Raw genomic sequence first — 26540 nt, forward strand, 5'->3', positions numbered from 1 at the left:
CAGTACCAGTGGCACCCACGACGACAAAGGAAGAGAGAATAGCCTAAAGGAATTTGAAATCCCACAAGTAAGGCCGGAAGAAGTTAAGAAAGCCTTGGGAGCTATGCAAAGGGGGAAGGCAGCTGGGGAGGATCAGGTAACAGCAGATTTGTTAAAAGATGGTGGGCAGATTGTTCTGGAAAAACTGGCCACCCCCTATACGCAATGCCTCATGACTTCGAGCATAACGAAATCTTGGAAGAACGCTAACATAATCCTAATCCATAAGAAAGGGGACGCCAGAGACTCGAAAACTATAGACTGATCAGCTTACTGTCCATTGTCTGCAAAGTATTTACTAAGATAATCACAAATAGAATCAGGAACATTTTGTACTTTTGTGAACCAAAGGACCAGGCAGGATTCTGTAAAGGCTACTCAACAATAGACCATATTAACACTATCAATCAGGTGATCGAGAAATGTGCGGAATATAACCAACCCTTATATATAGCTTTCATTGATTACGAGAAAGCGTTTGATTCAGTCGAAACCTCAGCAGTCATTGAGGCATTACGGAATCAGGGTGTAGACGAGCCGTATGTAAAAATGCTGAAAGATATCTATAGCGGCTCCACAGCCACCGTAGTCTTCCATAAAGAAAGCAACAAAATCCCAATAAGCGTCAAAATCCCAATGTCCGTCAACCTTGCTTGCTTTACGTGAAACTTGCCGACATTCTTCTCTAAGGCAACCAGGAGCTCCACATAGTGAAGTGGAAGGTCCCTCACAAAAACAAGCCCATGAGGGACTGTATGACCTACAGGACCTCCTGCAGGGACAATGTTGAGGCAGCCTGCCCTACCACGTCAGAGCTGCCTTAGTGGCCGTCACGTTCGCGACGATCGCCTCATTGGTTTGAAGCACTTCGTTTCCAAATCTATAGCAGCGCAATTTCTTTTCAGGAGCAATGTTGTGCATTGCCGATGATCAGCGAGTGGATCAGCCATGTTATTTTTCGACAGCAAGTCAAACGAGGCTGAGAAACAATGTGGCTAGGAATGACTTCGAAGCAACAAACAAAGACAAGCATGGGCGACTTAATCCATTAGCAGAATTACGCAGTATGAGAGCCATAGAATAATGAACTAACTGTGAGGGCTGAGTGAGCAATCTGGGAGCAGTGCCATCAGTGCAGCTGGCGTGGTCCATTCGTGTTTCGGAGGGTGGCATGGCAGAAAGCGCTATAGGCGCAGCCCATTCCTGTTTGGAGGGGTGGAAGGGCAATGCGAGAGATGCATGCGAGGCTGGTGTGCATCGCTCATGGAGAGAAGCATGCAGTGACAGTTAGGGTGGCGGGCGATCGTGCAACAGCTCGCTGTTTACTTTTTTTCTTTTCAAGGATTTCGCATTTCATCACCTTTTGGCATGAACACCCAACAGCCAGACTTCATTGTTATAACCGATAATGCGGCATGGGTAAATTGTAATAAGCGGGTTATTTCCCCATAGAAAACACACAAACGTTGGCGGTGCAGCAGCTTTTTATTGTTATAACAAATATCTTGTTAAAACTGGTACTATTGTAAGTGGGTTTGACTGTACTAGCACCACCGACGGTGGACGCGATTCTCAGGGCCGCCTTAACCACTCAACCCTCCCTCAGCCTAGATATGGATAGTGTGGAGCGTTTCCTAACAAGAAGCTGCTTCTGCAGCAACATTTAAGAACCTTCGCACCTAAGCACCAAATCATAGCTATTCAGGAAGTTGCATCTGGTACCCCCATCAAACTTGCGGGTTATCTAGTAGTATCCTCACCCTCATGAGGTAAGAGAGTTGCTACCCTAGTCAACAATAGGTACAAATGCTTCTTCTGCGACCTCAGCGCAATTGGTGATGGCATCGAGTATGACATGACCGAAATCCTCATGGACCCACCCAGAAGGGGCCTCAAAAGAAACAGCCTCTTTATCCTCAACGTATACTGCAGTCCCAGTTATCACAGGGCGAGAGCAAACTCTCTCCTCAAGAGGGCTGTCAGCCTGGCCAGAGGATGCGCCCTTGTCGTAGTCAGCGATTTCAACGCCCCACACAGGGTGTGGGGGTACATCCATAACACAATCAGGGGACGCGAGCTGTGGCAGACTGCAATGGAAGCGGACTTCACCCTTATAAGCGATAAGGATTTCCCCACTAGGAGAGGCAACCCCACATGCCGGGCACTACCCCAGACCTCTCTTTCATCAAGAATGTGGCAGAGGTCAAGTGGGTCAACACAGCTCTAGGCCTCGGAAGTGACCACTACGTCATCGAGGTCTCCCTCATGACTGCCCGGTGTAGGACGAGGAAATTCAAGGTGATCAACTGGGACGTTTTCCACAAGATCATCCTTTTCTGCAAGATACCCCTCATGTAGAGCCCCGTTGGGGACCCTTCAGGTTCAAATCAAGATTTTAAAATACCAGAGCCGAGCGTGCACTGACGGCTGAGACACAGATTTTGAAGGTTAGTGCAAAGGGATCAGGGATGATGCTGCGGCGGTGGCCAACAAGGTCGTCACCGACCTTGACGTTGACAAGATGGACAGCAGGTTGACCCACCTGATGGAAGTCAAGCAAGCCCTCCTCACAAGATGGAACGAGAGGAAGCATAACAGGAGGCTCCTCAAGGTTTCCGAGGTTAACAAGGAGATCGAAGAGCACTGCAATAACCTGTGTAAACAACAACGGGAGGAGCTCTGCAAATCTGTCGAGGGCCAGCTCAGATCTGGCAAGAGCTAGGGTCTGCTCAAACACCTTCTCGATGAGGGCAGCACCAGGTCCAGCCTGAGATGATCCCTCGCGCAAGCCATGCACCTTGTTACTGACTCTACCTCAGATGAGTTGATTGTCAAAAGGCTCATAGGCCGTGGATAGCTCTGCCCCCACCCAGTTCCCAGACTACGCGGAGTGTGAGGTGCCGAAGTTGGACCAGGACTTTACTGCAGCCGAGATCCGACAGATCCTCTTCTACTTCAACGGCGAATCCACCCCTGGCCCGGATGGCATCACTAACAGGATGCTCAAGAATCTCGATGAGTCGATTGACTTCCGCACTGAAAGAATTAGTGAAGTTTGGTGCAGTGGACAGGTCCCCTCACAATGGAACACGGCCTGCATGACACTCATCCCCAGGAATTGACAATCTAAGACCAATTTCCCTGACGTCGTGTGTCGGTAAGGTTGCAGAGCATGCCCTGCTCAACCGGCTCACCGTGCACATCGAGACCAACGACATGTACACCCACAATATGATTGGTTTCGGAGCCAGCTTCTCGACGTAGGGCGCCATGAAGCTGATAAAGCATTAGATCATCGACTGGAGCAGAGGAGATACCAGAGCCATCCTTGGATTAGACCTGGAGAAGGTCTTCAAGAATACCTCACACGAATTCATTCCCCAGTCTATTGCCGGCCTCGGGCTCAGGAAGAGGGCGTACGACTTTATCCAATCCTTCCTTAGCTAGAGAAATAAATGCAAAGCTCAAGATTGAAGGATACCTTTCACAAGAGATCACCCTCAGTTCACGTGGCACACCTCAGGGCTCAGTCATCTTGCCAACGTTATTCGACATTGCAATGATCGGACTTTCCGAGGAACTTGCCAAGATTCAAGGACTTAACCATACCATCTACACAGATGACATCACCATCAGGTGCATTAGCGGGAGCGACAGCCAAGTTGAGGACACTATGCAGAGCGCCATTGATGCGACCGGGCACTTTGTCCGCCCCACTGGGCTCAGATGTTCTGCATTCAAGTTTTAACTGCTTCTTTACAAGAAAAGAGCCAGAGGCAGTGGCCATCATGATTGGAAACCGGCATCCAAAAGCGAAATACGACTTTTCATTGGTGTCAGGTGCCCTGTGCCCAGAGTGGACTCGCTCCGAATATTGGGGATGTATATCGAGTCTAACGGTGCCAATGGAACCACACTCAGACAGATCCCTTCCAAGACAGAGAGTGCTCTCAGCCTCATTCGGAGGCTCGCCAACAGGCAATTAGTCAACAGGCACCACAGAATCAAGGAAGACAATCTCATCCACATTATACATGCTTTTGTGCTCTGCCACCTTTCATACTCGGTGACCATGCATAATTGGCATGTTGCAGATAGGAACAAGATCATTTCCCTCATCAGCAAGGTCTTTACGCTCGCCCTCAGCTTACCTGTAAGCACTCACACCGAAAACGTGTTCAAGCTCGGAGTCCACAACATGCTGGAAGAAATAATCAAGCCGCAAGAGCGCTCACAGCTACTCAGACTATTCGACACCCTGGCGAGCCGCAAGATACTCAACGAGATGGGCCTCCACACTGCCAACCAGTGCCCCAACGCCATGTGGATTCTAAGCGCCATCAGGCCTCAACTGCACGTCGCGCCCATTCCCCGCAATATGCATCCTGCACAAGACGTCGGCAGACATCGTGCCAGGGGTAGAGCTCTACTCGAATATGTCCGTAACAACCACATTGAGGCAAGCTTCGTGGATGCCACAGCTTATGTCCAACAATAGGCATTTGCCATCTCCATCGTTGACTCCAATTGCAGGATCACTTGCTGCGCTATGGTACACACATCGAAGCCCGTGGTAGCCGAACAGGTAGCAATCGCATTGGCTGTACTCGATGGCCACAGAGAGACAATAGATAGCGATTCCAAGGTGGCCATTAAGGCCTACCGAACCGGGATGGTCTCCCCTCAGGCCCTCTGCATTCTCCAAAGCATCAAAAGTACCTCTCCCCATTCTCTCACTTGGTTTCCCACTCATTTGGGGTTGATTGATGGCTCTCCCTCTAACCCTAACGAGTGCGCGCACAAGGCTGCGTAAGGACTCGCTGACCGTGCAGTCTCCACAGTTCCCCTGCTCTGCAGGGAACCCTTGCTCACATTCAATTAAATCACCAAAGACTACCATCTGCCAAAGCGGGTATTCCCCCTCCCGCACCTTGCCTTATGCAGGGCGCAGGCGGTGACCCTTCGACTTTTACAAGCCAGTGCGTATCCTAACCTTGCGATTCTTCATGCTACATACCCTTAAAGGTATCACAGTGCGGACTGCCCTGCCTGTGGACTAACGGCAACATTGAACTATGTGCTGTGTGTGTGTGAAGCCATCGGCTCCGCCTTCAGCGAGAAGAGGTGGGCTGCGCTCTTGGGCAGCCCCGAATTCAACAAAAAAACCCTGGCCATCCAGAGTGCCTGCGATCAGGCCATCAAGCTAAATACGGCAGACCCTATGTGGGACTAGCTGGGTGGTGTGGGGTCTCCCCTGCATCTTCTCTGGAACGAAATAGGGTTCTTTCACCCACTCACTCACTCACTAAGAAAATTAGGTTACTTAAGATGAACATAATCTAAATTTCCAAAATACACTGAATTACTAACGTATAAAACATTCATTCATCCTGTATTAAGGTACGTTTCGTGGATTTGCAAGGAAGGCTGTTTGTTTCGTCTGTCATCGCTATAATAGTGATTTTTCGCCCTCGTCCACAATGAATTCTTTTAATTTATTTGTTCTATGCACAAGGCAGCATATTGATTCCATGAAGCCATTACATTCAATTATTCAATCGTCTTGTCGACTATCTGCTGATGTCATCGCATATGCCAACGTTTTTACAACTAGACATTGTAACACCCTCAACCTAAGGCTTTTCTTTGCGTGCACTAACATGTTGAACCTAGTTATTTCCCGAGAGTTGTTGACTGCTGGAATGAGTTACAGAAGGTTCTGTTTGTGAAATGGCACTGTCACATTTCGTAAAGCACAGGTGTGATAAGGTTGTTGTTCTTTTTTCTTTTTATTTATTATGTTCAACTACCTTTTTGTCTGTTTCGTGTATTTGTTGTACAGCAAAAGCTCATTAATTCGTATTCCACAGGGATGCTACTAAAATACAAATTATACAAAATTCAATTCAATACAATACAGAATTATACAAATTACCCAAAGTCATATAAAAAAAACGCTGCATTAAGGTGTGTGTATAGTCCGACATAGCATGAGCGCACGCACGCACACACTATGTCATGTTGGCGAGAACGTCTATAGTTCAGAGCACTAGCACAGCCAGCGTAACAGGACGCGGCCAATGTGGCCCTACACGCTCGACGTCGAGATGGCTCTGGCTCCACCCGTGTGCTCGCCGTGCTGACTGTGCCGACCCACAATGCATGGCACGGGGAAAAAAAAGGTGCCCACGCCGCTTCAACGATGGTTGCAGGCAGCTGTTCAAAGCGGTGTGCGCGTCGAAGTCTGGAGGGGACGGCATTTAGGCTGGCACCATAGCGTGACTGGCCATATGAATGCTTCCTGCAGGAACAAGAGCCGCATTCTAGAATGCACTCTCGAAACACATCGCAACCTGCTGCGACGTTGGTCTCCGTTGTACATTCGTAGATGCACCGGCTGCATGCTGCCGAGTTTCAATATACGCATAGGTAGGTGGCATCCAAACACGTATCCCAGCGATGCTTTCCTTTGAGTAATAGCCACGAATCTCAAAGGCTATGCTTCTTCGTACTGCGAGCACCGACAAACATCACGGCTGCCGTTTTATAGACATTACCCGGTGCCGCTTCTAGGCAGAACACCTCGTAGATAAAGAGCATAGCCTCCAAGATGTAACATGAAACAAAGAAAGAGAAAAAGACGTAGCCGTACGAAGTATTGATAGTACACTTGCTAACTAAAATACTAAGCATGGTGTCAGCGCACACAGCAAACATGAACACATCACACCCGATGACTATGGACATTCGCTGTCAAAACGATGGCGCGAGGAAATGTGGCCACAGCAGTGAGCGAAGTGACATTTGTGCTGCCTATCGCTTCGACGCAAAGTGAGCGCCGAGAACACACAGCACGCACAAAGCTACGAGCCGCCGACGCAACTAGACTAGGTACGCAACTAGATGTGACGTAACTAGATACGGCTAGAGTACACCCTAATACGGCCGTGCAACTGCATGCATCCACTACATGCACAGTTGCAGCCGAAGGGAATGACCCCCCCCCCTCTTTGGGCCTCACAACGTTGGGTGCCGCACATGTGGGAGAAAATGGTGCGCTTTCTCTTCACATTCGTTCCTTTCGTGCGGGCGTGGTTGAGCTGCGATGGGTGGCTCCTCTCGCCTTTTTACTCGCACATACAGCGTAGGGCGCCCAGCGACGGTGTTATCGCCCTTGGACTTTATACGGAACCTCATGGTGCCGTCGACACCCACACCAAGAGCAGAAATGCACTTGGAGTGTCCATATAGTTGCTGTCACAATAAATGAAAAAGGAAAGCACGCAGCACCGCATTTTTACCTTGGAGGTCTATTGAGAGAGGGAGAGAACTGACCTGCAACAGATGGTTGCAGATGGAAAGAGCAAAGCTGTGCAGCGACGATCGTTGCCAATGTGCTCGCGCACCACTAGCACTATCGCTATCCACAATGGCGCGGAGTTCACATTATCGGTGGCGGTGCAGATATTAGTGTAAATTAGCGGGATGTGTTACATGTAGCTTTCAATACATTGTTGGACGGACCGTGGCAGTAACTTCGAATTATCTGAAATTTTCAATTAACGAGTTGTGAATTAACTAGCTTTTACTGTACTCCACTTCTGCCATAGCCCTCAATAGGGCTGCAGTATTTGAAAAAAAAAATATCACCCAGTGCAAGACGCGCCTGCATGACTGGAACCTACAGAAATGTTAGTGATGTTTCTATGTGTTGTGTGTTGTCATCGAAGCTTGTCTAATCTGATTGTATACGTGACACGAATTGTATAGTACTTTCAAGTTACTCTGGAAACTTCGATGACTCATGTATAAAAGATTTTCGAGGATCGCCGACTGTGTTCGCTGCTATCGTTCTCTGAGTGCAGCCTGTTTTGAGACCACATGTTCACCCAATAAAAGGCTACTTTCGTCATTCACAGTTTTGCTGCTTTCCTCACCGTCACTACTACGTCACAGTATAAATCAGTGCTACAGTCATAAACACAGAGACAGACGTAAGCGAATCAAAGAGCACAATCGTGGATTAGAACCAGGTAAATAAAAGGCAGATAACTTTCTGCACGAAACGACTGTACAATGTGGGAATTAACAAGCAGACAAAACGGAAGCTATGCCACGGAGCAAAACAAAGACTCACAGGCATTCAATTTGTAGGTTTTATAATTTTACTAATCATTTAGTGAAGCAACAGATCAAACAAAAAGCTGATGTTGCCTTAAATAATTCTCGAAGTTACGCATCACTGTGAGTGACATCACAGCACTGCAATTGACGCAGCCACACTTGTGAGATTAATGCCAACTCATCAGCTAAGAATGCAGCGCCTGTGAGGTGAAGGGCATACAGTGTTTGGTTTGAAATTTGAGCCCTTTGTGCAGTGCTTAGTGGTGTAATACTTTGGAGACATGTTCGTTATGATGCATTGTATACGCTATTTTTGTCAGTTCAAGAAAACCAGATCTGAGAGGGGCCCTTCAAAGCTGCGCGTGTGCGAAAAGCTCTGTAGGTGGAAGTGCCAATGAAGTGGCTTCTCCCCGAGGTGCTTGCACTTGTGTGCAAAGCGTGCGGACAGGATGCCAATAGCATAGTCACAAGTGTCACAATGGTTGAGGCCGCTCTGCTACAACTACGACTGCTTTTGTTTCCTTTTCAACATGCAGGCTGCCAACATTGGCGGTCAATTTCGGCTTGGCTGCTGCTACTTCATCATAGGGCCCGTCAACTCGAGAATGGCTGCCATAGTGAGCACTTTGGGCCTCACTAAGCTAACACTGTTTTATATTTGTTCTCTTATTTGCATTATTTACCTGAGCCAGATAACCACAATAAACAATGAAACCACATGAATGTGCTTTGGCGTGGAGGCTGCTAAGAGTGGCTGTCAATTTCGCGTTGACTACTGCTTTTTTGTGTCAAGCTGGACAGTGGCTGCTCGAATAAGCATTTTGGGCATTCGTGGTTAAGCATTCAGGGTTAATAATTGTATTTTCATTCAGATTTTCCAGCATCTAAGCACGTTTTCATGCCAGTACTTAAATTGAGCACAATCTGTGCAGGATGTTGCTTTTTCAAAATTGAGCTTCCATTAAAAGGAATATGTCACCAGATGAGCTGCTTATTTATTTGAGAGGTCATGGGAGAATGGTTGGCTGCTGCAAACCCACCGGCAAAATTTTCGTAGCCCTAGGGCTGTTCTTTCGTTATTAAGAAGCTGTTATGCTTTGTCGAGTGGCTCAATACCGGACAGCTCGTAGTCAGAGTCACTTTCTCCAATGTCATCTTCACCTAGTTGGATGACGATGGGTTGGATGTGGTCATTGCCAGATGTGTCCAGTCTGAACTTTGCATCCAGGTCCATCAAGTGGTGAATGTTCTTCCTCCAGTCTTCCACCGTTACGTGCTTGATTTTCCCCCTCAAGATGTCTTCGACCGTGGACAGCTTCAAGTCTCTGTTTTTTTTCACCTTTGCCCACAGGAACTTGATAGGATTAAATCTGAAGTGGCATGGTGGGAGCCTGAGTACAATGCAACTGGCCCTTTCAGCTGCATTGTCTATGATCTAGCTCAGAAAGCGTGACTTTACAGATGCTACCAACTCAAACAGCTGCTTTTTCACCATCCTTTCACTGTAGGTGACGTTATTGCTTTTGAGCCACTCCTGTATTTTTTCCTTCTTCCAAGCTGTCATCGGCAATTTCTCTTCTTGTCGGGTATGGTAAGGTGCATTGTCCAAAACAATGATGTTACCAGCTGGCAATTCCTGTAGAGTGTCATTAAACCATCCCTCGAAGCGATTGCCATCAATTTCTTCTTTTCTTTGGCCTCGAAATACATCCAAGCAGCTGTCGACGAAGCCATACTCACTGCCAATGGGCGTCACAATCAAGTGCTGGTCTTCTCCAGAAGGTTGCTTCAGAACCGTTGACAGGCCATTTGCTCGAGCGTACAGGCGCCCACGCTTCTGCACCACGATGTCTGTCCACACGATCAACCCAGTGTGTCCCGCGATCACCCACGTCTCGTCCAGGAAAAAGATCTTTCAGCCTGCCTCCTGGTAGCTCTACACGTCATGAAGGTGGCAATTTCGCCATTCAGCGATGTCATCCCAGTCGATAAGCAGCGAATTGCAGCTTCTCTCCTCATGCTTGAATCCGATCCCGACAAGCAGGCAACGTACAGTAAACCGCTTCAGTGATGGGAGGTCCATACACTTCGAGAACTCGTTAGTTATCTTTTCGACCGTCGGTATCTTGTTGCGGCTAAAGAAATTGTGCACACATGATCTCAGTGCGCACAACGTGACGCTGTCATACTTAGTGCTGCATCTTTTTTACTCTGCATTTCGTCGGCGCTTTCGCGAAGGTGTCGACAGTTTGCCACCTGAGATATGCGACGGTTTGACGTCCCTCCTCACCTCGAACACTCTGCTTTCGCCGACACTGAGCGTTTCGGTGACAAACTTGGTCGTGTCCTCCACGCTGCGTTCAAGCTCCCTGTTACGCCAATACGTGTAGCAGTGGAGGATCATGTTGCATGAATCGCTAATCAGGATGTGGCCACTATTGTTCTTCTTGTCGAGGCTTCTTGGTGGTGTGGACATCGAGGCGACACAAGGTTCATTCGGCAACAAAGGATCGCATTTCGATGTCACCTCGCTGGGCACCATGGCGGAAAACTCGCACGGAATGCCTTGCACGAACTGGCGAGATTGCAGGCTTGCAAAAAAGAAACAGTCAAAAGGAAAAAAATTTGTGGAAACACAAAAGCCAAGACATATAAATTTTACTCTGTTTAAAACCAAGAGTATTTACTTAAAACAATGAATTAAGCATTTTTGTACCTTTCCTGCCTCGACCGTATTCTCGCCCCAGGTTTGTAATGGTTGCGATAAATGCATTGTTTTTCATAAGTACTTGTTCAATAGCAATAGATTCATTTTAACTCGAAAAATGAGTAGTAAATGTGCTGTGTACATGTAAACCAGCACAAAAGCCATGCAGAGCTGCTCTTTTTACTTTTGTCACTTGCAATGAAGTTAAAGAGCAGACAACGGGCAGCGTTGTAGAAGGCACGGGGTTATTATTCTCCTACGATCTGGCATGTGCTGTAGCACGCGAGAGTTCTACTAAATCAGTCATCAAAATACAAAAGTCTTTATTTATACCAAGAACTGCTCATTTCAGAAGCACGATTTATTGAGCAAGACTATTTTAGTCGAGGAGGCAATCGGCTGTCGCGCTTTGGTCATCTGGGCGGGGCCTCCCCCTTTTTATAAAATTGCACCTGACTATACCTCTCTAAACGAAATAGGCAATTTTTATTTTTTAATTTTTGCGTTCTCACAAGGCCGTTATCTCCACATTTAAAAGTCCTTTAAAGAAGAAGCATCGGTAATTTTGATAAAAGAAATGCTGCCTATGCACATAGTTGCTGGCATAGCTAGTTTATCTGCTCTGGCAGACAACTTTTCAAATAGAGTTGGCAAACAAAAATGTTATTTTTATTTGATGATTTACGATATATATTATTTACATTTAAGATTTGAGCGATCATATTGAAGAATGCTAATTTTGTCTGATTCTTCAAGAACAGTTCCCTAACATGTTATAAAACGTTGCGCGAAATAGTAAGTCGTTGGCGTAGTCAGCACAAGTGGTCAGCAAGTGGTCAGCACAGCTGCCACTGCAATTGTCTCTGCAAAGCGGCTCGCCTGGCTAACGTGTTTTCTCATTGCTACCAACGGCACCCGGAAAACTAATTGTATTGTCATTTATGAGTGATATAAGCGTGCATACATTGATTGTGTTGATGAATATAGGTGCTTTATTACGAGCTGTGAATCGATCGCAAGGGCCGACGGCCTCGGATCTGACAGCCAGCAAGCTAGGCCTACACCGTTTCCCAGCAATTGCCAGCTAACCTGGCTTGCTCGTTCACTACTGTAAGCATTGACAAGCGGCAGAAGTGACCAGAGTTTGTGCGCGCATCTGGATGCTTAGAATGGACCCCATTGAAGAGCAGTCAGACTTGCTCGTTTCATTTAGAGCATGCCTGGTATAAACAAAACCCACCGAGCTTAAAGCAGTCCGATGATCTTCCCCCAAGACTAAGTAGCCCGAAGCCTGATGCTGTGCCGACTTTTACCCCACCTTGTGTCCTGCTCCGGAACATGCTTCATTCCCAAAGCTCCCTCGACGAATGGTTTGTACTACTTGTAGCGGTGCGTACGCATCACGAGTTTATAGAGGAGGTCGTGGCGCGCATGTTAATAACTGTCGCTGGCTGAACTTTTCGAGTCACTGCTTTGTAGTGGATCCATTCAAAAGTGGTTGGCCATGTCTAAATACAGCGGTGACTCCCACCTGCAGGAAACAGCCGCTGCACTGGAGGACGAAAACGAGGATGACGATGATGGCGAGGACATCGCAAAGCATGTGCATGCATAGCAGACAAACTAACAAGACGAAGGTTGTGCGCCGGCGGGCACACGTCACAGTTTTGTGCGATCGCGGGCCCAGCTGTGTTTACATTCCTTCTATGGCCCATCTCGTTACTCCCTGAAACCAAAACTTGGACTGGTCGCTAAAAACAAAACTCCAAATAATTACCTGTAGCGCTTTGAAGCAAATGATGTTTCTTGCCGTGATTACTGGGCCATTAGCTACTTATTGCAGCAGAAAAAACAAGATAGAAAATTTTTGTGTCAGTACTTCTTTAATGCAGCTGCTGGTTTTCACCATGCTGCTTTGGATGGTGCAGAGAAACGGTGTTTGAGCACCAAGCTATCAACACCCAGCACCCAGTCTATCAACACAAAGACTTCGACTTTCTTAGAACCGCAGAAAAAAAAATTTTTGAAAATGTGAAATTTGGAGCAAGTCAACCATTTCTTGTGATCCCCTGATGCTATCTCACAATTTTTTTTTTCGGGCAATACAAATTTTTGTGCCATCCCAAGAGATTCGTATAGAGATACTACTGTAAATATTTGCACTGCTGAAATGTACTGCAGCTTTGTTAGATTTTATTTTTGCATTTGTTTACAGTCGCCGACCAATATGAGATTGTCTCTGGAAAATCGGACATTCCAAAAAAATGAATTCCCACAAAAAAAATGTCACTTTATTTACCGAGCGGCTTAAACAACTCGACAATATGTTTCTGCAGGGCGCTATGTTGTCGTGCCAATGGATCAGCTTACACATTAACAAAGCTCATTACGTGGGTTAAATTTCCTGCGAAAGGAAAGAAAAAAATCTTTTTTATCCCACGTTTGCTGTGGGATGACAACGGGTCAACAAATAGGTGGCTGCCCCTGTATGTAGCGAGCGGCACCAAACCAAAAATGGCGGCCGGTGGAGCAAGCCAAACACACCGAAAGCGATTTTTTACTTCTCGTGAGTAGATTACGTGCATTGAAACAGTTTCCTCCATATCAGTAATGAATAATGTCACTAATATCGGCAGGTTTGTGGCAATAACATAGCCATGTCCACTTTGAGGGAACAGAAACAGATGGGCGCGCTTAGGTGCCAGTGACATAGAAACACATGGCGGGCATGCTGCGGAAACTGCGGCATTTGTCTTCACTGCTATCCTAATACGCCATGTTTCCGCTAAGGGTGGACGAATATCTTAGCTGTGTTATAAGCGTCGGCATATGAATAGGGTACAATTCCAAGGTATCAGTGTAAACGTGGCTATTATTGTTGCCGCTCGCGATTTGTTGTGTGCAAGGGCCAATTGATTCGGTGAGACATTTTTCAACCATGAAAGGTGAAATCATTCTGTGTTTTCAGGGTTTTCACGATGAATTACATGAAATCAAGGGACGGTTTCTTTTCGGTGGCAAAAAAATTTCTACTTTCCTGCAGTGCACCCTCTTTTGTTAAGAGGGCAATCCATCAGTCAGAGGAAGGATAGATCCATGCATATTTATTTAATTTAGGAGGCCATACCAGCTGTACACCATCGAGCCCAACAAGGGAACGCTACAAGACTCGAAGGAAACACAGACGACAGCTGTACATAGCCGATATAATATAACATATTAGACCTAAGTTTGGATAAACTACACCAGGTAAACCCTTGCTGCCTGGAAAATTGGAAGTAAAACGAAGTGAGTAGGAGACAGGAAAGATTGAAAGTATGAGAGAAAGATGAAGATTGGCGAGGAGGACAGGCAAAGGCAACTACTGATTTCCCCCGGATGGGTCAGTCCGGAGGTCTTGTCTACGTGAAGCCCAGGCCAATGAAGTGTCTTGCCTTTGCCAAGGGGCCTTAAAGATCCAATCACTCAGTATCGGCTCAACCCCCAGGATCCCCTTTTCCCCGGATATGGCTAAGCCATGCACGGTTAGATGCGGGAGGGTCCGACCCTCGTGCACTCGGGTACGCGGTGTCGCAACACGCCAAAACACTTGCTGATGCAGACGTCTCGGCGGGGTGTCACTTCCATATGCAAATGTTCGATGAGGTCAGCAGATAAAGGGGACTGATAAGGCTCGCTAGAGTTGCAATCATTGCATGACAATGGCATTTCATGTTGGATCGTGAAACCAGCGTGGCTCTGGATGGCATTCTCAGTCACAGCCTCTGTGCACCTAAAAGCATGCTGCCTGCAGGGATCAAGTCAATGTTGTAGCTATTGCCACTGTCTATGCATAGCACCATGCGACTAAGCAGACATGACCAAGTGAGCTGCTTGAGAGTCCGGATCCGTTGGTCCATCTGCTGCAGGAGTGATGTTTCATTTGACTGCAAGAATTCCGCTTGCATAGCTACGAGGTCCTTGACATGGTCATGCGCAATGCAGTTGCCCATTGTAATTAGAACTGTGACCTTGGCAGTCCAACTTTCTCTCCAGCTTCTGAATGCATATATTGAAAAGATGTTGCATGATCCCCACCTTCTTGAGGGCTTCATACAGCACTTCAACACGCACTCTCTTAAAACATCTCGGATTCTTTGATTTACTGATAATAAGCGTCTGAAGGTTTTCAGTTCCTGAAATGTTGCTGCCGACGAGAAAGGTCAGCCATTCCTTGCCACCGTGCTTGCCAGCGTGGAAAGGGTCCCCGGTGAGCGCAACGGTTTCTTCAGGTATAAACTGATAAAACAGTCCAGTTTCATCGCAGTTACACGTGTCTCAGCACATGAACTGCTGGACCAATCACTGTAGCCTACCACAACGATAACTTTCAACAGACGACTCATCTACAGTGGCACTTTCACAACACATCTTAAAGCTTAAGTTGCTTCTCTTCTTAACATTTCGGACCCACCCATCAAAACATTTAAAACCCTCAATGTTCATCTGGAGCGCCAGGGTTTCTGCCTTTTGATTTAGAATATCACCGGACACAGGCACTTGCACAGTGATCATGGCTTTCAGCCACATCAGAAAAAATTCGAGTTCTGGGTGGGCACCTTGGCCGAAATTCTTCTGCCGGGATCCAGGAGATTTCTCTGCAGCTTCCAAAATCTTCAGCTTGTTGTTTATGTAGTCTCATATTGTCTGCTTCAAGATCTCTTTTTTTTTTGCCACTTCCACTTGCGACCAGCCATTTTGCAATTGCCTGGTAACAATCACCTTTTTTTCTATCGTCAACCTGCTATAATTTCCTCACTTTGATGCATTTGTGAAGTAGGAGGCAGATTCATTGCAAAGGTAACCGAATTACTCACTAGTGTCTCATTTTTCACAGGGAAAAGGCTTCACTTTTCGCATCAGCAAAGGTGGATGAGCTTGAAGCACATTGTAACGAGAGTGACGAAGAAGAATAATTATCCGCTGGGATAAACTGGCGGTACAGTAGAGGTCTCGTCGGCCACTACAGTCTGCAAACACCATGAAAAAAAACTGAAGCTACCATCGATGGCAGAGGACCAAAACGAGTGTATGGCCAGCGGTCACCTCAAGACACCGACTGGTCCATTGAAGTGATACCTGGTGTGTGCCTCAGGTGCCCAGTGCATGCTGCTCACTGCCCAATGATAGTGTTGCACATGCCTTGTCCTGTCTAGTCATCACCAAAGATGTGCTGTGGGATGTCACAACCCGAAGCTGTCCCAGAACAAGGATCCTGACAGTTCCCGTGCAGTTTTCGCCTCCCTCAATGAATGAGCATGTCAATAAAACAAAGCATGTGTTTTCTAGTTAACTGCATTAAAGAATTTCGTTCACCCTAAACACAGAGATCGACTTACATTCCGCATTGATCAATAATCATGTTCTTACATTTATCACTGATTTAGGCATAGCTACAGACATCAGGGCAAGAGAGCTCTGGATTAAGCCATGCAATCTAAGCTGCTTCAATGTGCTCAGCAGAGTGGAATTTTTGCATATTGCCCCAATCAGTATGCAGACAAGAATCACAAACTTGCTAATTTGTCCTCGACAGCAGAATGTCACACACTTGAACAAGTCGTATCAAGGTAGGCACACTTGGCCATTTACCACACTCCCACAAACAAGCAAATCTTTGTAAGAGAAGTGGCGGTCACTGCCCACCTGGAGTAGAGCTTAACTGCTCCAGAGTCTCCGTAGTCTGCGCACTCCTAGACTCAGTCGTTGCTTTGAACAAGCACTCGACAGACTTGTCAGCCAGAGGCAAGCTGCACTGCATGCCAACCTCGACCTGACAGACGACCTTGGAAAGGGCTTGGCATTGGCATTCCATTTTGGCAGTGATGCTTTCAGCTAGGCTCATCGCATTTGTAAAGCCTGCACAAAATAATTGGGGTGATTGTAGTCCTGTTACATCGAGAAGAGGTAAATACATCAATGAAAAATATGCAGAGGCAGATTACAATGCATAGCCATGAAACACGAAATAATCCTTTCGGTGTCGGATTCCTAAAGGGCTACAAGGGACACTCCACATTGGATACCTGAAAGCAGGGCACCCTCTTTTTCTGTGGAAGGCTTACGACAGCAGAACATATCTTGGACACTTTTTCATGTCATACATGCTAAAACTATTGGTGTAGTCCAACTAATGAAAGTGTTTGCAAGATCCTAAGGTCATCGCTGTCAGCCTATTTAATGTCCACTGTAGGATACCCAATCGCCCCATGTCTTATGCCAGCTGATACCATCCCGTGCTTGCAAATATTCTATTTCGTCACACTACCTAGTTGTCTGCTGTGCATAATTGGACATCAATTCCCTTGGTACTCATTCTGTAACCCTGATAGACTGTCTTTTAATGCAATAGCATTCTTTAAGAACTTGACCCTGTTAGCAGTAGGTCTGCATGTATGTATGCATGTCTACACCTAACCCGGTTTCTGCCAACTTGGGACACTGGGTTGTCTATGGTAAAACAGGTAGAGCATCTGGCTGCTGTGCCGAGGGAATCGGGTTGAAAACCAACTGTCGAACCAACTTCGGTCACTGAGCGTGTAACATAGTCTATTTGCGGCTCTTCAACAAACCTTTTTGACGCCAAGTTGGGTCACTGGATTACGTACCCCACTTAAATGACCCTGAGTGTCCTCTCCCACTTATCTCCAATTACCCTTATTTTGTCATCTACTTTTACCCTGACTGTGTCTAGGTTGGCTGGCCTGTTTCCTCTTACCTAATTAGGTCTTTCTCTCTTCAAATTAAGAACAATCCTCGACCTCATAACATATGATCACTGCACTTACCCTACCTAACACTTCTACATCCTGCACTACGCTAGGGTCGGAACTGAGTATGAAATCTACTTCCTTTCTTTTTCGCCTATTAGGGCTTCTCCAGGTCAACTTCCCGTTAGTGCGCTTCCGGAAGAAGGTATTCATAACATGAAGGCAATTCCTCTCCGTGTACTCTACCAAAATCTCTCGTCTGCTATTTCCGAAGTTGATGCCATAGTTGCAAGTCGCCCGTCCTGCCGGCCAATTTCCCCCCACTTTTGCATTAAAGTAACCTATGACTACAATACACCGAGTTTGGACCTTTCTGGTTGCTGATTCAACATTCTCATAAAACTGTTCTATTGCTCCATAATCATCACTATAGCTTGAGGAGTAGGCCTGTATTACCTGTAATCAATGTAATCATAAGAGGATCTGTTACAAGTTTGTTAAGATGACTGCTACGCTTTTATTAATGCTGTTGAGTTGTAGTGACGGTGAACAACCAAAGTGGTAAAATGCACTGGGCAAACGCTGTGCCCAGCAAAACCAGTAAAACAACACAATGATAGTGGCACGACCACTCACTGATCGTCAAAATGTCATCTGTGGGTCAAGTGCGTCGGCTTTTATACACGACTCGTCAAAAGTTCCAGTTGTGTCACTGGTGCCTTCATGCCTTCCAGAAAGCACTACACAATTTGTGTCGCACATACAATAGACAGGTTTAGTTTAGTGCATGCTATACCAGTGCTTGTGCTATAAAATAGCAGGTAATCAGTGCGCATGCGTAGAATGCTGAACAACTCATAGAGTGTAGCATACAGAGAAAGGTGCGTCTTAAGCTGCATGACAATATTGTAAGAGGAATCCCGGCCACAGCGGCCGCATTTCGATGGGGGCAAAATGCAAAAACACCCCTGTGCTTAGATTTAGCTGCACGTTAAAGAACCCCAGGTGGTCGAAATTTCCGGAGTCCTCCACTACGACATGCCTCATAATCAGAAAGTGGTTTTGGCACATAAAACGCCATAATTTAATATTGCAAGAGAGATTGGTCTGTGAAAAAAAGTTATTGAAAAACAAACTATTTATATGGATGCCAATACTGTAGAATTCATTAATGTTTCTTGCTGTTTCTTTATGAATTAGAAACCCTACCCCATATTCCCTCTTATCTGGAAGACCTCTGTAGCAGAGGACATAGCCGTTAGTCAGTTCTGTATAACCTTCCTGTTTTTCTAACCTCATTATGGAAAATGATATCTTGGGCAATGCCTGATACCTCAAAGAGCCCCACTAAGCTAGCCTCACTTGAGAGGGTTCACATGTTAAATGTTGCCAGGTTCAATATGCAGTGGCAGCCTGTACAGATACAGACATTTCTTAGCACCCTCCGCCGCTTTGCAGGTCTGACTGTCACCTTGTTAAAAGGAAGCTGAAAGCGTTTCCAGAAAAAGTGAGTGAAGAGCAGTACGTCACGGTTTTCAACCCTCTGAATTCGAATATCGCGTCGAAATTGAGCAAAAGAAAGTGCAAACAGATTTTATTTTGACGAAAAGTGCAGCAGCAGATACAGGGCAGCTTGCGCGCCTCGTTTCCACCTGTGATTGGTCGGGCGCCTCGTGACGTCAACAATGGTGCTCGTCCGGACCGACTGCTGTCGCTGTACACATTGTGGGGTTCTCCTCCCGTGCTCTTGGGACAAAGGAACGACAACACAGTAGTGCAAACAATCACAAGGGCATTTATTGCACCTTTCATAGATCAATGCCTGCTAGCCGAGTTGCTATCCACAAAACATGCCGACGGGCGCGCAACAAATCTAGAAGTCCGACTCGCCACGACCGGATAGCGAGCGAATATGTTCGCCCCATGCTGGATCCCAACGCCTGGTCATTCGCGCGTACGGTCACGCGAACGGTGGCACGTTCCAAGGCGGCCACGCGAGACGGTCTCGCAGAAGCATGGGTCGGCGCACGCGCGGCACGGCACGTCCGTACTGCTTGCTGTCCCGAACCCAAGAGAGAGCGCCTTGTCTTCCGGCGCCCAAGTAGCCCCGCCTGTCGGCGGCGTTAGCAGTGCAACACTCGCGCCATCTCTCGTACTGCGCCTCAACCACTCCGACCGCCGTGGGCGCCAGGCCCCGCCGCGAAGCCGGATTACAGGAGACGCGCTATGCGGGAAAAACATATCAGGGGACGCGCGAGAGTCGCACATCCCCACAACATGAAGCACGGTGCAAGGTAGTTTCGTGCTATTTTGCTGAGACGGTCATGGAAAATTTCGAGAGCTTGTGTTTCTCTGCAGAGTTCGGCGCTAAGTCCAAACCCCACGAGAGCGATTTTGCGTGCGATGGCGACGGGCGACGGCTTCGAGCGACAAAACAGGCCGTCGCTTTAACAGATCGCACGGTGTTGTCGCTCGATCGCTCATTTCTAGAAATCTAGAACTCATCGCTCATCGCCCGGAAGTGCTATGAGCTACTAGCCAATAGTGCGAAGCAGGAACTGCATGTACGTAACTCAAATACTACTGTTTGTCACACGGAACGAGCAAACTATTGAATTTTACATGTGCAAGAATAAGAACCTAGTGCAAGACCTTCAGAAATATTTTACGCTCATTTTTACAGTATAAAAAGTCAACTTAAGTTGATAAAGCACGCGTCGTGCTAGTTTCGGCGCGTATATTGCTGCCCTCATACCGGGAAGTCGTCGCTCAAAGCCGTCGCTCGTGTGGAGTTCGGCTTGTAGGCAGCGAGTGAACGCGACAGCCATCACCTCGCTTGTTGCTGTCGCATGCAAGATCACTTGTATAGGGGTTTATACTTGTACATGTACTTGTCCCTACATGTACGAGCCGATTACAAAGAGCCGGCCTCTCCAAGAAGCAATAAATGCTGGTGCAAGCAGTGCTTTCCATGCGAACGAAGGCGAAGTGTTGGCATCTCCTTGTGTTGGAAATGTTCTTTGACGAGTAAGTTTTTTGCTAAGCTGCACTTGGCGATCCAGTGAGTACGTTTCCGGGCTAACAACTGTAGTGTTATGTTCCTGCATGCATCCTCGTAGAACGTAAGCGGTGATACAATCTTCGGCATTTGTGCGCTGCCCCAAAGCTGTAGGCGATCTACACAGACGGTTTAAACGCGGTAAAAGTTTACCAGCTGTTGTAGCACGTGTAGTATAGAACCTTCATCAGCACGCCATCCGCACACTACTCGTAACCGGCGAATTCCGTCGGCTATGTGAGATGGTCGGTTTCTCTATGTGTGCGAGAGAAGGGGGAGCGCAGCGTCCTGGCGTGAGCCGGCTTTCCAACACACGCAAACTTTACACTTGCACTGCGTTATGGTAGCTGCATGCAGACTGTTTCACAACACACGTGCGAATAGAAAATTCGCGGTGCTTGGTGATGAAACCTGCGTCAAGGGTGGGACATAAACATGCACCTTCCATTCAGCGTACTAACACGAAGGAGAACCCAAAGCACGCATTACTGATAAACTCTGGTAGTAATCGTCATCATGTGAGTGGTTAGAGCACAGCACTGTTGTTCTTGAGCGCTTGAAGTTCTTTCGTTTCAAAGCAGCCTTCCACTTATCTGAATGCTTCTTGTCTTGCGGGAACTAATGAAACATCCGAACATCGTCGCGGCCGCTGGTGTTTGTGCCGCTGGTACCGCTGGTGGCTGCACAGAATGCCGGCATGATCGGCCTACAAGTTCAATTGATGCTGCGCTTGTCAACTACCACTCAACATACACACAAACAAAGGAAGGTAGGATCGAGCGAAGCAGATTAGGACGGCGTGCACGCAGAAATAAGCACGGTCAGGCACAGTCGCGGAGACTGTGAAGGAATGGAACACCAGTGTTGACGTCACTACGCCAGAGTTTCCAGTCTCCGCTCGTATCGTCAGCGTCAGCAGCAGCGCACGGCGTTCGACGGGGGGCGGAGCTACAGCGCAATTTTAACCGACGATTACATTGCTCCTAAGCGAAAAATACCCCCCCCTCCAAATTTTATCTGCATGGTTTATAAGGTTCCCGCATCCGTATATCAGCATCTTATTGAATTCGACAGACTCTTCAGCTTCCCTTTAAGGTGCTTCGAAGCTGTACTAGGCACGTGCTGCCCTTCACTGAATCACTTTGATGCCAACTTGGGTACCAGGTGTGAGCACATTTCATATTATTCATCATACCAATCATATAATGAACAATTATGCACCAATCATAGGGTTGCTAGAGACATTAAGTCACCAATTGTTTTTAAAGGATGAATGCACCACCCCTTTTGTTCCTCCTAATGAAGTATTTTTTTCCGAAATGTGAATCCCCAGGGCCGAATATTTTTACTGTAGATTGAAAATCTTCAGAGTGACCAATTTTGGAGAAAAGTTAGCTCAAATTTTTCAGAGTGTTGATAAAGTGACAAAACATATTCTATGCAAGTAAACAAGCAACATTTATTCAAGAGTACAGATAGACTTGCACAAACACTTATCACAATAAAAAAAATAATAGACGGAAATAGACCTTTTTAATTTGGCAGTTAGGTGGTAGTCAGCAATGAAGCAATCTCCATTCGACTCAATAGCGGCCTAGCAACCAGCGACCATGCCCGTGGCGTAATCAAACTGTGTATATTAGTGCATGCAAGAAACCCCGATGTTTGTCTGCCACAAAATTTTTTTCAAGGCAAATATCAAATAGCAAAATACAGTTAAACCGCTATATAATGAAGTATTTAACCTTTCATAACCTCTTGTCAATAGAACACCATGTATACAGAGCCTTAATATAATGAAGTGTGTTTGTATGCGATTTCAAAATAATGAAATGTCGCTTCCCCCACAAAAGAACGCCGACACAATAAATGGAAACTGGATGCAGACGGTCAACTGATCGAATTACAAGTGGCTGCTTGTAAACGCACCTCTGAAATCGCATGCGCAAATAGGGCAACCACTGCGATCAGAGTGGAGCCGCATCATGTTTCGTAAAAGTCAAAGTGCGATAAGATCCTATCACGCACTGAGCACTTCGAGCGAGGGTGGCTTCACAAGTGCAGCCTTGACGTGCGAGCAAAGGAAAAAAAGGAGAGGGGAGCTCGCTCCCCTCTCCTACGATCAAGCGTGCGCGAGGGGGCTGTTGATGCGCGTGGCAATTTCTGGCACGCATCTCGGCTGTGGCTGTGTATGGCTGTAAGCATGGTGGCTGAGTGCATACGTAGCCGCACACCCTGCTACAGAGGTCATCTCCTGTGTGTGCAAAGCATGGGTGCGCCAAGACAGCATGGCTCATGTAAGCAGTCTTCCTGTACGTCTAGTATTGGGGGTTGCGTAACCTTGAGTTTCGGTGACCCGTTGGAGCGAGAGGCAGACGAAGCATTCGCTCCCTGCTGCCAGCGTTTTTCATGATAGCGTCATGATTGCGCCGTGAGTCGCAACCACGGAGTGCACACGAAGGCATGGCTGGCTTCGCTTAATTCGTACCGCCATCGTGAAGATAGTCTATGGGGCATGAAACTGCATCATTCATCACCAACTCCCAATGTCACCAGAATTAATTGTTTTCTCAATCAAATCTCATTTTTTGATTGCCTGATATTGCAGAAAATTCTGTGACCCCTTTCTCTGTAAGAAAAATTGATTGGCTACTGTACATGTTTGCATAAAATATTGAATTTCAATGCAACAATATTTCAATATAATGAAGCAAATTGCCGATTTTACCTACTTTTTATGTGGACGTTTAACTGTATTCAACACCATTAATTGAAAATTCAGATATTTACATGATACTAGTATGTATATTGCACCTTGATCCGGGAGTGCTTTCTAGCAGTCCTCAGAAGTATAAAGGCAAATGTGACGGTTCGTTTCAGCCATAGGGATTTCAGTGCAGTCATTACAGTGCAGTTCACTTATAACAGTATCAAAAAGATCAATCTTACAACCGATCATCGCTATACTGGACTGCTATAAAACCAAAGAAAGCTGCCAAATATACCTTTGTACCTCTGAACACAAATACACCACTCACGCTAAAGAATAGTCGCTGTAGAAAGTAGGCTTTGAAAAATAAAATGTTTGTTTATAGCCCTAAACAGCACGTCAAGCACTAGGCGTGCTGAAATAGTCAGAAATGTGCGCCTGCCTTTTCGGTAGTTTCGTGTTTACAACTGCAGTGTGCATCACATCCAGCAGATGCACATAAACTGGCAGCAATCCTCAAGCATGCACAAAATCAATGAGGGCCTTGATTGACAACAGTGCATTTTGCGTCGTCAACCTTGTTGCTACAGCGACTGCTGTAGTTACACAACGCTGCCATTTGTAATGGCAATGATCGCCTCATAGGAGATCTCTTTGCAGAACAAGGCAGCACCATCTTCACTCAGAAACTCCTCCGTTGAAGCCCCACCTGTTTCACCGTCAGTAGCAATATAGAGGCTAGAAACAGCGACGTCCTCAGAGAGCTTGGTTATTTCAGTGGCTTTCATCATGTTGGTATCACTACCATGGTCATGTTGGTATCACTACCATACTATTGCTTTGGCAAACAAAGCCTGCCTTATTCAAACAGTAGTTAATGGTGAAAAAGGGTCTCAGACCCTTTTTTCATTGATAGGCATGGTCACTGGGTCCAGCCTTCATGATCACGGCACTCCCAGTTTTCAGAATCAACATCATCGAATACATCAGCTCGTACTTCTTTGAGGCTTGCAAGATTTGCAGCTTCGTCTCAAGCAACACTGTTTCGTGCTTTGTCGGCACTATCATATACAAACAAGACTGTCCGCTGCTTCTGGCATGCTTACGCGGCAAATTTCCCACATAGTTTCCGCGCTCACTGAGAGAGACAGATATTGTAGAAAGGGGGGGGCCACCACCCTGCTTCGCATTTCACTTTTAGCATTTTTGTTTTCTCACTTTCTCTCTGGACACGTATAAAGCGCCATCGTGATCGACACGGATGCAAGAAAGATGATGCCACTTGTGGCATCCTGTGCCAAATTGCGATGCTCTCTGTGGCTTTTGCATAATTGGCGCATAATGATGTTGATGCACTGCGTGGCATGGTGGCAAATACCAACTTGCATAGGCGAACTTTCCACCCTCTCTCAGCATTGTTTGTTTAAAGGAAACTTAGAAATGAAAACGTCAAGCTCAGTCTGCTTTCAAAGCACCACCCAGAAGACATAACTTTGGTGGTTGTATTTAAACTACAGTCACAACATGTCGTGGTATGTTTTTTTAAAGCAAAGCTTTCTTTGCCCTTTTCTTCGACTTTCCACCTGCTGTTGCTGTCTTGCAAGCTGCGCTAGGTTGTGGGTGAGAGAATGTATGTACACGACAGGAGCGCAGTGACGCAAGCCTTTCCATTGTGTCGCTTGTGCACAGGGCCCTTTGGAGCTCCCTAGTCATCACCAGTTAAGCTTCTCGACAGCTGTAAGTATCTGCGAGTCCCCGCAAAAGCATTGCAGAAACTGCAGTGCATACTCTTCTATTAACATGCAAGTCCAGAAGGGAGATAAATAGAATGCAGAAGAAAGGCAGGACTTATGCAGTTGTGACACGAGGGAATAACAATCTTGCCACTCTTCACTCAGTTTATGTACAGAGTGTGTGGGTGAGGGCAGGAGGGAAAAGCTGATGTGAGAAGACAAGGAAACACGACGGCACTTGAGGGCAATGTAAAGGTATGGTACGGTAAATTGACGCTATTTATGAAACATAAACATCACGTGCATTTGCCATGTGGACAACTGACACGGGGCGGGCAGACGCCAAGCCCCAGTAAATCACTGTAGTGTGCATGCAACAGAACGAAAGCAGCAGCACGTCAAATCAACGCTTCAGTACTCACAGCAGTAGTTTTGCGGCTATAGTACCACTCAAGGTCGCAGGTTCAATCCCAACCGTGGCAGCTGCATTTTGCATACTTTTGCACTTCAATATAGATGCACGTTAAAGGATACCAGGGTCTCAAAATTAATGCATAGTCTGCAACTATGGAGTGCCTCATAACCTGATTGAAGTTTTGACACATACAGCCCCATAATTTAAGTAATGTTTAACACATCTGCCACGATGTGACATGCCATGTGAGGCAAAGATAATGCTTCACTCTCTTGGAGTTTACGAACAATGGCGTACAATGCCTCAAGAAACACATCTCCCTGTGTGTTCTGTGTACTAGGCAAACAAACAGGAGTGGTGCATGCAAGGTAATGTTTACCATCAACTCACCACCCTCCCATTGGACTAACTTAAAGACATTCAACATTCACAATCAACATCACTGCCAATTATCATCAAGCAAAGCAAACAGCACAGAAAACTCCGCTTACATCGATTCCAACAGCACCTGGGATCCGCATAATTTTCCTGATAGCCTCAAGGCTCTCTAAGGTATCTTGATACCCTAAGTTGAGTCATTGTTATAATTGATATATCATTATATGTGATATCGTTATAAGTGGACTGCACTGTATGTGGCATGTGATCATAGATGCAAGCAACAGGCCAATAAACTCTCGTCTTGAGGCAACAAGGTAGCACACGAGTCGAGACCTTTGCGTCAGCAAGCAAGAACTATCGGGGGAATCTAGGGGCTCAAGTTTTACTGCGCAGCTCTCGAGCGCCCATTCCTGGGTTAAGCGTTGGCGGCATTATGCCTCGTAACCGAGTGAACAAGTGCAAGTGAAAGATGAAAGGGAATGCAGAGCGCAGCAGCAGATGAAAGAAGAGCGCGTGAGGAGGAGCGGAGGGGAAACTCATCAAGCGATCTCATCTGCACTTCCAAGCGGGGCCAGGATGACGCAAGGTGTAGAGGGATATGCTCGTCTACAGCATCACCTGCTG

At 46.6% G+C, this 26540-nt stretch overlaps 1 protein-coding gene across 2 annotated transcripts in view; it reads right to left on the reverse strand.

The window, feature by feature from the left end:
- LOC142590461 (uncharacterized) overlaps positions 1 to 26540 on the reverse strand; it is a 56746-nt gene that overhangs the window by 14225 nt on the left and 15981 nt on the right. For both annotated transcript variants that reach the window (XM_075702598.1, XM_075702597.1), the window contains exon 3: positions 16556 to 16768. In XM_075702598.1, the coding sequence (XP_075558713.1) occupies positions 16556 to 16754 (199 nt within the window). In that variant the 5' untranslated portion in view covers positions 16755 to 16768. The remainder of the gene's footprint in view (positions 1 to 16555; positions 16769 to 26540) is intronic.

This window comes from Dermacentor variabilis, chromosome 8 (genome assembly GCF_050947875.1).
Source record: "Dermacentor variabilis isolate Ectoservices chromosome 8, ASM5094787v1, whole genome shotgun sequence".
In the NCBI taxonomy this organism is placed as follows: Eukaryota; Metazoa; Arthropoda; class Arachnida; order Ixodida; family Ixodidae; genus Dermacentor; species Dermacentor variabilis.